Source organism: Mobula hypostoma, chromosome 24, assembly GCF_963921235.1.
Source record: "Mobula hypostoma chromosome 24, sMobHyp1.1, whole genome shotgun sequence".
Lineage (NCBI taxonomy): Eukaryota > Metazoa > Chordata > Chondrichthyes > Myliobatiformes > Myliobatidae > Mobula > Mobula hypostoma.
This window is the reverse complement of record NC_086120.1, coordinates 52,000,717-52,010,631: the sequence shown is the minus strand read 5'-3', so window position 1 is coordinate 52,010,631 and position 9,915 is coordinate 52,000,717. Positions and strand designations below refer to the sequence as shown.

Below are 9,915 nucleotides of genomic sequence, written 5' to 3'. Positions count from 1 at the left end.
TGAGTGTACTTTTTTATAACTTTACTTTGAATTCGTTCTGCATTATAGTACTTAAATCACAGGGTACTTCTACCCACTAAAATGATCTCTCCCTCCAACACTACTTTCGAAACCTGGAGTACTGTGTGGAGTTTTGGTCTCCAAATTTGAGGAAGGACATTCTTGCTATTGAGGGAGTGCAGCGGAGGTTCATAAGGTTAATTCCCGGGATGGCGGGATTGTCATATGTCGAAAGATTGGAGCGACTGGGCTTGTACACTCTGGAATTTAGAAGGCTGAGAGGGGATCTTATTGAAACATATAAGATTATTAAGGGATTGGACACACTGCAGGCAGGAAGCATGTTCCTGCTGATGGGTGAGTCCAGAACCAGAGGCCACAGTTTAAGAATTAGGGGTAGGCCATTTAGAACAGAGTTGAGGAAAAGCTTTTTCACCCAGAGAGTGGTGGATATATGGAATGCTCTGCCCCAGAAGGCTGTGGAGGTCAAGTCTCTGGATGCTTTCAAGAAAGAGATGGATAGAGCTCTTAAAGATAGCGGAATCAAAGGTTATGGGGATAAGGCAGGAACTGGATACTGATTGTGGATGATCAGCCATGATCACAGTGAATGGCTGTGCTGGCTCGAAGGGCCAAATGGCCTACACCTGCACCGATTGTCTATTGTCTATTGAAACAAATCTCTTTTGTTGATTCATGATAGGGGTGTGGGAATTTGCTTCCCACAACAACAGCTGGGACACTGGTTTCAATTCTACTTCCAAGTACTCTGAACTGACAACTGAAGCTGCCCAGAATGGCTGGAAGACCAAGATTTTACCTGTAGAAGTGGGATGCAGGGGATTCGTTGCTACATCTACGACCAGTCTATTGAGGAAGATGGGGGTGAGGGGTCACTCCCTCCAACTAGCAATCAAGTCCTTGTCAAATGCAGCAGAAGAAAGAAGCAATTGGATTTGGATTAAAAGGAAAGACAACAACTGGGCTGCAAGATGAAGACAGGAGGGTATGGAACTGAGGGGGGTGTATCTGGAATGCCAGGTAGCACTGTTGAGCCCCCTGGAGACGTTGTGGGCTTATCAACGAAATGTCAAAGAAGGAGGGTACCTACGCTCCCTCCTTGTCACCACTCCAAACCCACTGCCAACATCGAGAGTGCCGACTTACCATGGGGATTGAAACATCAGGTCCTAGTAGCTCTACCCATCCCCATGGCAACATGGTCCTCTCTACTGCCACCAAGAGGCCACTCTCAGGCTGGAGAAGAGGCACCTCATGTTCCATCTGGGTAGCCTCCAACCTGATACAGTACCATGAACATCCAGTTCTCCGATTTCAGGTAATTTTTCTCCCTCCCACTTCCCTCTTCTTCAATTCCCCACTCGGGCCTCTTACCTCTTCTCTTCACCTCATCTGCCTATCAACACACTCTAGTGTCCCTCCTCCTCCTTCCCTTCACCCATGGTCCACTCTCCTCTCCTATCGGATTATTTCTTCTTCAGCCCTTTACCACTGCCTCCAATCAGCTTCCAGCTTCTTACGTCATCCCCTCTCCCCCACAGATCCACCTGATTTCCCCCTCACCTGACACTTTGTCCTCCTTCCCCTCCCCCACCTTCTTATTCTGGTATCTACCCACCCTTTCCAGACCTGAAGAAGGGTCTTAGCCTAAAATGTCGATTATTTATTCCCCTTCACAGATGCTGCCTGACCTGCTGAGTTCCTCTCGCGTCTTGTGTGTTATTTCGTTAAACACCATTTAATTCTACTTACAGACAATTTATATCTGCTGAATAAGTTCACCGTACCTCACCGCTGAAAACCAATATCTTACTAAAGACGTTATATTTGCGAGACATTAATTCCAGTCCAAGTGAATGTAAATCTAGCTTGGATGAAAGAGCCACGGTGAATTTGACTCAGGCTAGAGATTCCAGGGTGATTGACAGCTTCCCGAGAACCGCAAACGCCTTTACGGTAACTGCCAAAAGTGTCGCGAAAGCAATCGCCACGATTATCGCAAACTGTGGGGTGCGGAGTTTACGGCAGCGTGATGGCGGAGTCAGTGCTTAGTGAAGACACGGTTAGCAGGTGAGCGCGCTCCCGCGGGGTTGTGAGCCTAGCGTTCGGCTCGTTCCCGTGGGAGGGGGTAAGGGGAAAGGACGCTCCCGATGGCGGGGTAGAGATACGTCTCTACCAAAGAAGGTGTAAGGCTGTCCTTCCCTCCCTACCCTGCAGGTCATCCTTGGTCAAAGTTTAGCACTTGCCTAGCCCCCCGATCAGGGTCGGGTTATGGTTATCCTCAGGCAAGGTGTAGTGCCCGCTTAGAACCCCCCCCATCAGGCTATGGGTGACGGTTCACGGTCACCTTTGGGCAAAGTGTAGTGCCTGTTTAGCCCATCCCCACACCCCCATCCCCCCATCAGTGTCACGGTCAGCCTTGAGCAAAGTGTAGTACTCGTTTAGCCCCCCCCCCCAATCAGGGTCTGGGTCACCCTTGGCAAGGTGTAGTACCTGTTTAGCCCCCCCCCATCAGGGTCTGGGTCACCCTTGGCAAGGTGTAGTACCTGTTTAGACTCCCCCTCCCCCCCCCCCCCGCTCACCGATCAGGGTCTGGGTCACCTTTGGCGAGGTGTAGTACCTGTTTAGACTCCCCCTCCCCCCCCCCCCCGCTCACCGATCAGGGTCTGGGTCACCTTTGGCGAGGTGTAGTACCTGTTTAGACTCCCCCACCCCCCCCCCACCAATCAGGATCTGGGTCACCCTTGGGCAAGGTGTAGTACCTGTTTAGACTCCGCCCCCCCCCCCCTCCGCTCACCGATCAGGGTCTGGGTCACCTTTGGCGAGGTGTAGTACCTGTTTGGACACTCCCTGCACCCCCCCCCCCACTGATCAGGGTTATGTTAAGCCATGGGAGCAGGTGGTGGATGGTCATATGAGCAGCTGGTGTATGTCTCAAGTCCTGGTTATACAACTACTGCAGGCAAGCAATCTCTGAAGGGTATTGTCAGTGGCTGGGGTCACCTGTCTTGTAAAGACACTGGCCAGAAGAAGGAACTGGCAAATCAGTTCTGCAGAAAACATTTGCCAAGAACAATGATTGTCGTGGAAAGACCCCGATTGCCTACATTGTACGACATGGCACAGAATAATGATGATAATGATAAAACCATAAGATATAGGAGCAGAAGTAGGCCATTTGGCCCATCAAGTCTGCTCTGTCATTTCATCATGGCTGATCCAATTTATCTCTCAGCCTTGATTTCTTGCCTTCTCCCCATATCTCTTCATTCCCTGACCAATCAAGAATCTATCAATCTGTCTGTTAAACAGATGTCAAGACTTGGCTTCCACAGCTGCCGGTGGCAACAAATTCAACTGAATGGGGGAGATGTGCTGGGGGTAAGGTTGAGGTAAAGGTTTGGGTTAAGGAGTTGGGGTTTGGGAATGAAATTGAGGGTTGGGTGGGAATTCAGACAAGGTACAAGACTGGGAGTATATTGGGGGATGGTTTGGTAAATGGGGATGAGTGACAGGGGTGTCAGGTATTTAGACGGATGGGCTGAGGGAGGAAGAGCCCGGCACAGATGGGTTTGCTCAGTAACACTGACTGCGGGAGGAGTGACAGCAGAGATACAGAGGATGGTGTCTGAGGTTTAGTGCTGGGATCTGAGCAGAGCCCTTGAGAAGGTGGGGGTGAGATACCTTATGAGCTGTTGCAGTTCCAGTCAAGCTGCTGCTGGCTGGGGGATTTCCAGGACTTTACACTGTGATGATGAACAAATACTTATGGCCTTCCAATCTGGATGGTGCATGAGTTGGAGGGACTGCAGGTGATGGTGTCCCTCTGCACACCTACCCTTGTTTTAGTTGGTGGACATCTCAAATTTGGAGAGGCTGTTGGTTTGGCCTGCGTGAGGATAATCTACACAGAAGAGAGATGTTTGTGGTGTATGAGGTCAGCCTTCCCATTGCTGCACTGCTGGAGATGGTCAGGCAGTATCCAAGGCCCAACCATCGTTGCAATGCTCAGTTCCATTTGCAACTCCTCGACAGGTGAAGTGACCCATGCCCTAGTGCCACAGATGGTCTAACCTCCTACCCCTGCCAGTCACCCTGATGGTTGGCATTAATGGCAAAGCCGATTGGACCAGTTACATAAACAGCATGGTTACTCAAGCAAGTGAAAGAATAAGATGGAAGAGAGTGAGATACCCATTGCCTGACCTCAGAAGCCTTTCTACTGTTTGTGTAGTGAGCAGGAGAGATTCGATAAGCCAGGTTTATAGTCATTGCAGTGCCAGAAGCTCGGTGATTAACTTTATGGAAATTTATAACATTACTTGTACGACACCGGGCCCCTAGGCCTGACTCGACGTAGTAGTAGTGTATGAGGGGTGATTGATAAGTTCGTGGCCTAAGGTAGAAGGAGTCAATTTTAGAAAACCTAGCACATTTGTTTTTCAACATAGTCCCCTCCTACATTTACACACTTAGTCCAGCGGTCGTGGAGCATACGGATCTTGGACCTCCAGAAAGTGTCCACAGCAGGGGTGATTGATACGTTCGTGGCCTAAGGTAGAAGGAGATGAGTTATACAACTCTCGTTACATGCACATACAGTTCAACTCTTTGAGTGATTATGCAGAAAGTTTGAAGTTAATAACTCATCAGGGGTGATTGATAAATTCATGGCCTAAGGTAGAAGGAGATGAGTTATTAACTTCATTACTCCCTTGTCCATTCGTCCCCCCATCCCTTCCCACTGATCTCCCTACTGGCACTTATCCTTGTAAGCGGAACAAGTGCTACACCTGCCCTTACACTTTCTCCCTCACTACCATTCAGGTCCCCAGACAGTCCTTCCAGGTAAGGCGACAATTCACCTGTGAGTGTGCTGATGTGATATACTGCATCCGGTGCTCCCGGTGTGGCCTTCTATATATTGGTGAGACCTGATGCAGATTGGGAGACTGCTTTGCTGAACACCTGCGTTCTATCCACCAGAGGAAGCAGGATCTCCCAGTGGCCACACATTTTAATTCCACATCCCATTCCAATATGTCAATCCATGGCCTCCTCTACTGTCAAGATGAAGCCACACTCAGATTGGAGGAACAATACCTTATATTCTGTCGGGGTAGTCTCCAACCTGATGGCATGAACATTGATTTCTCTAACTTCCGTTAATGCCCCTCCTCCCCTTCTTACCCCATCCCTAATTTATTTTTTTTCTCTCTTTCCCTCTCACAATAACTCCTTGCCTGTTCTCTTATCTTCCTCTGGTGCTCCCCTTCCCCTTTCTTTCTTCCAAGGCCTTCCGTCCTATGATACTCCCCCTTCTCCAGCCTCGTATCCCTTTTGCCAATCAATTTGTCAGCTCTTGGCTTCGTCCCGCCCCCCTCCCAAAACGTCAGCTGTACTTCTTCCTATAGATGCTGCCTGGCCTGCTGCGTTCCACCAGCATTTTGTGTGTGTTGGGGACAATTTAAACTAGAATTGCTGGGGGGTGGGAACCGAACTGAAGAGACGGAGGAAGGAGCTGTTGGCTCACAATAGAGAAGGCTTGGAGACAGTGCGAGAGGGAGGATAGGCAGGTGATAGAGAAGGGATGCGCTTAGACTGATGGTTTAAGATGTGTCTATTTTAATGCAAGAAGCATCGTGAACGAAGCAAATGAGCTTAGAACGTGGATCAGTACTTGAAGCTATGATGTTGTGGTCATTACAGAGACTTGGATGGCTCCGGCTGGCAAATGCAATGGGTCTCAACCCGGTGCCCTAATCCTGAAATAGGACGACCCCTAAGCCCTCTGCTGGCATCCGTGTGCAGTACATACGGCAATCAGGAGTCCGCAAAAGCCAGCACCGACACCTGGATCAGCAGCTCCTTCATCCCACCTCGATCCAAAGGGCTCTGATGGGCTACGATACTCTCCAACCTCCTGCCCTTTTTTCCCATTCCCTTTCTTCCCCAAGGGAGGTTAACTGCACAGAAGCTGATTCAACAGATGACTCACTTTCGCATAGCCCTTCACGAACTTCAGATAGTAACCAGAGAACCCGAGGAACGAACGCAGCGCGCTCACAGTGTGGGGTCTTAGCCAGGTGGTCACTGCCTCTATCTTAGCCAGAATGTTAGCTACTCCATTATGTGAGACTATGTGCCCAACATAACTAACAGAGGTTTTGTAGAACAAACACTTGTCCAGGGAAAGTTTTAACCCTTCATCTTTCAGGCGGCCCAGCACCTTCAGCAGCCTTGCTTCATGTTCTTCCAAGGTGGACCCAAACACTATGAGGTCATGTAGATATACCAATACATCAAGCAAATTCATATCCCCCACCGTCTTCTCCATGACCCGCCTGAAGGTTGCAGGGGCTCCCAATATGCCCCAGGGCATCCTTTCGAACTGGAGGAATCCCATGGGACATATAAATGTCATTTTCTCTTTATCGGCCTTATTCATGGGGATCTGGTGATATCCATTCCTCAAGTCCAGCACACTGAACCACTTCACACCAGCACACTTTCAATCCTCGGGACCGTATACTGGACAGGGATGGTACGCCTGCTCAGAGTCCAATAGTCCACACACATCCATACTTTCCCATTCTTCTTTCTGGCCACTACTATTGGTTACACATAGGGGCTTCAGGACTCGGTGATGATCCCAGCTTCCTTCATCTTACACACATGCTGCTGAGTATCTTCCACCTCCGCAGGGGCCAGTCTCCATGACTTCTCTCTGAACAGGGTGTCCTCAGTCATTTGGATAGTGTGATTAGTGCTCTTGGAACAATCCACATCAAACTCGTCAGTGGAAAAGGCACCTTCCAGCTTTAACTTCTTCTCTACCAACCTCCCAACCTGCAGGAACCGGGGAGTCTCCAAAGTTAAATGACTTAGTGGTCAACTTTCCCCCTTTGTCGAATAGTTTCTCCCCGGCGTGCCTCACGGGGGGCGGGGGGGGCACTAGACATTACCATCACCGGGAACAGATGCGCCAGGGGCATCCCCCACTTGAATAGTGTTCATAGTGTTCCTGACGATCACTGCCATTCTGCCCACCTGTATAACCAAGGGGTTTCTGCAGTTTGAGCCTAATCCCAGCCGGAAATCCCAACTACCCCTCATGGTCTTCTGAGGTGTCCACTAAGAGGGCCTCGCCCTCAGGCACTCTGGGAAATTTGGTCCCCATCGGTCTCACTACTTCCCCGGGCCGTAACACAATTGGCTTTGACTGGGTGAACCATACAGTCCCACGTCTACATTCAGTATCCGGCCCAATGCAACCATGCACTTTCTCAAAAGCAGCTCAAAACATTGGGTGCACGGACAATGTTCCCAGAAAACTCTCCCAGCCTTCTCCTTGCAGGCCCCCATGAGCCTCCTCACAAGAGTGGTGTTGGTCCCCACCAGAACCAAAATGCTGCCCTTCTTAGCGGGGTCCGGACAAACTGGCACTAATGTATCAAGGACCTCAGACACTACCACGTCGGCCTCTGAGAACTCCAGCTTCACTGACAAATTACGGTTCGTATGGATAATCACCAGCACTAAGACCCCAGATCTCCAGTGCACTGGATGGTGTCAATGGTAAATGCTTCAGATACCGGTTGTAAAATGAATGGTACAACAACATAACCTGCGACCCTGTGTCGAGTATGGCTCTAGCATAAACACCCTCTATCTGCAGCGACACACTGGAGCATGGACCCACTAAGCCTTTAGGAATGGGGTCTTTCACTTTCGGGGGTTCCTTGGTACAGTATATTATTGGGAACGTGTTCCCCTAGAGACACCACACTGGGTCTCCTCGAAGTTTTCATAGGTCTCTCTCTGCTTGGGGATTCACTCTCCGAGGGGCTTCCCACTGCTCACACTCCCGCCTGAAGTGTCCCTCTTCACTACAGTTATAAGACAATGTCGGCTGCTCGCCTTCTTGCAGAACCTCAGCCACCCGCAGCCCTCTGCATAGTCCGTCCCCTTAGGGGGTCCCCCTCTCTACCAGTCCTATCACACCCACTGTTAACACTGTTCTCAACTCTGCCGCAATCTCCTTTACTATCCGCCGGGTTGGGCTGGCCGTGGTCACCTCACCACTGGGCTACTGCCGAGTACTGTACCCTGCTGACAGAGCCCTCCTGCGCCTCCGACGCATTCTCCTCCTCCCGTACCTTTCTGATCAGCTCAACAAAAGAGGGAGGGGGCACGTCTTATGAGACAGTCGGAGACCGCAAGCGATCAGGTCCTGGGACTGAGTGCCTTTTTCTATCTGGTCATTCTTAACTGATCCATCTCAGCTGCCTGAATGACCCCTCTGTGCCACAAGCAATTTAACTGCCTCTCTAGCCAAAAAATGCAAGCAGAAAACTTCTCCCCCTTCTCCTGACACATGTACTGAAACCCCGTCATGAGCTCCGTTGGGCTCCCTGTCTTGCCAAAGGCGCTCTCCAATGCTTCCAGGTGATCATCAGTGTTGGCTAAAGGTTGCCATGTTTTCACAGCTCTCACCACGTCAGCGGCCAACCCCTCAAACTCTCAATCAATCTCTGTCTCTTTACGTCATCAGAGCATCGCCACTCATCTAACAACCGAGAGGTCTGCTCTGCTCAAGTCTCATGCTCCTCTTTCCCCTCCAGGGTGGGCGTTATTCCAGAGAATATTCTTAGCTTCCATTGGGGACCATCTGCTTGTACACTGGGTCACTTATTCGCTAGAGAGGCTGATGCCAACTCAGAACTCTCACTCTTCACTGGACGACGGGGACTAATTAGAGATTCCAAATCCGACCACTCTATCCCCTCACTCCTCAAAAACAACAGAACCCTGTCTTTGAAGTCTCTGCCCCCAGCTACTGGAAGCTCATCCTGTGACCAGGCCCGTTACACTACACTCCCCTCCTCCCTGACAGTATGGACAGGCCATGGCCCCGCCTCACCAGGGGCAACGATAGTTCCACTGCCAATACCTGAGTGCTAGTCTGAACTAAACAAGGTCTGTGCCTGCCATTTTATGAAACCTCCACCCTGCAATAGTAACTTTGCCCACAACTTTAACAGTAATCAAAAATCAAATTAACAATTCATCCGGAATACAAATATCCACCCCACTCACCATGCATACATTAGTTACTGGTAACCCCATGGAGGCACACCACCACTCCACCCCAGGTGCATCCATACCAGCACAGACTTAAACACACAACCCACTGGTTCAATGCTCAGGGCAATCACACAGCATCCAACGAAATCCATCCCAGAATGATACTCCCACAATGGCAACCTCAGGTTTGGCCGGCATGCGTTTATCCAGGGGAAGACAGCCTCTGGCCCAGCCAGACTGAGAGGTCTGGTTTGTGTGGATGCTGCGCGATGTGTTGCCCAGTTATAAGTCCGCACCGCAAAATATCAGATAGTACACCATATGCAATTAAACGATTGAGGTTTATAATTTTTAATCTGGCTACAGGGTTAGTAAAGAAAATAAAAAGAAAAAGGGTCCATTTTAATGAAACAGTCTTAACGCGCATGTTGGAACTCACAGTTCTGTCCATTCAATCCCCATCGACCTTCTCCGAGCGTCGTCAACTCCCGGACCCTCACTCCAAGTCCACACTGTTCTTCGGTCTACCAACTCTCTCCACTCGCATTTTCACTCTTCATCTCTCGCTGACAAAAGACCATGAAAACCTTCTCTTAGACACAGAAGAAGAAACAACACGCCTCTCCTTGGATGACGTACATTCCAAAGTCCCCTTTATCTCTAGTCATGACCCAAACATTGCTTCTACAGAGAAACTATTACATTAGCAGTGAAACATTACAGAGAGGCCATTACATTAGCTGTATTGCCGGAAGTTGGAGAATTCTGCCCCTGCCCCTTCCCCCTACAGTCCTGATGAAGGGTTCC

General features: G+C 49.9%; 1 protein-coding gene across 1 annotated transcript in view; it reads left to right on the top strand.

The window, feature by feature from the left end:
- The first annotated feature begins 1,967 nt into the window (after positions 1-1,967).
- Positions 1,968-9,915, top strand: part of nr2c2ap (nuclear receptor 2C2-associated protein) — a 30,031-nt gene continuing 22,083 nt past the window's right edge. Inside the window, exon 1 of the mRNA XM_063032664.1 lies at positions 1,968-2,091. Within this exon, the coding sequence (XP_062888734.1) occupies positions 2,054-2,091 (38 nt within the window). The 5' untranslated portion in view covers positions 1,968-2,053. The remainder of the gene's footprint in view (positions 2,092-9,915) is intronic.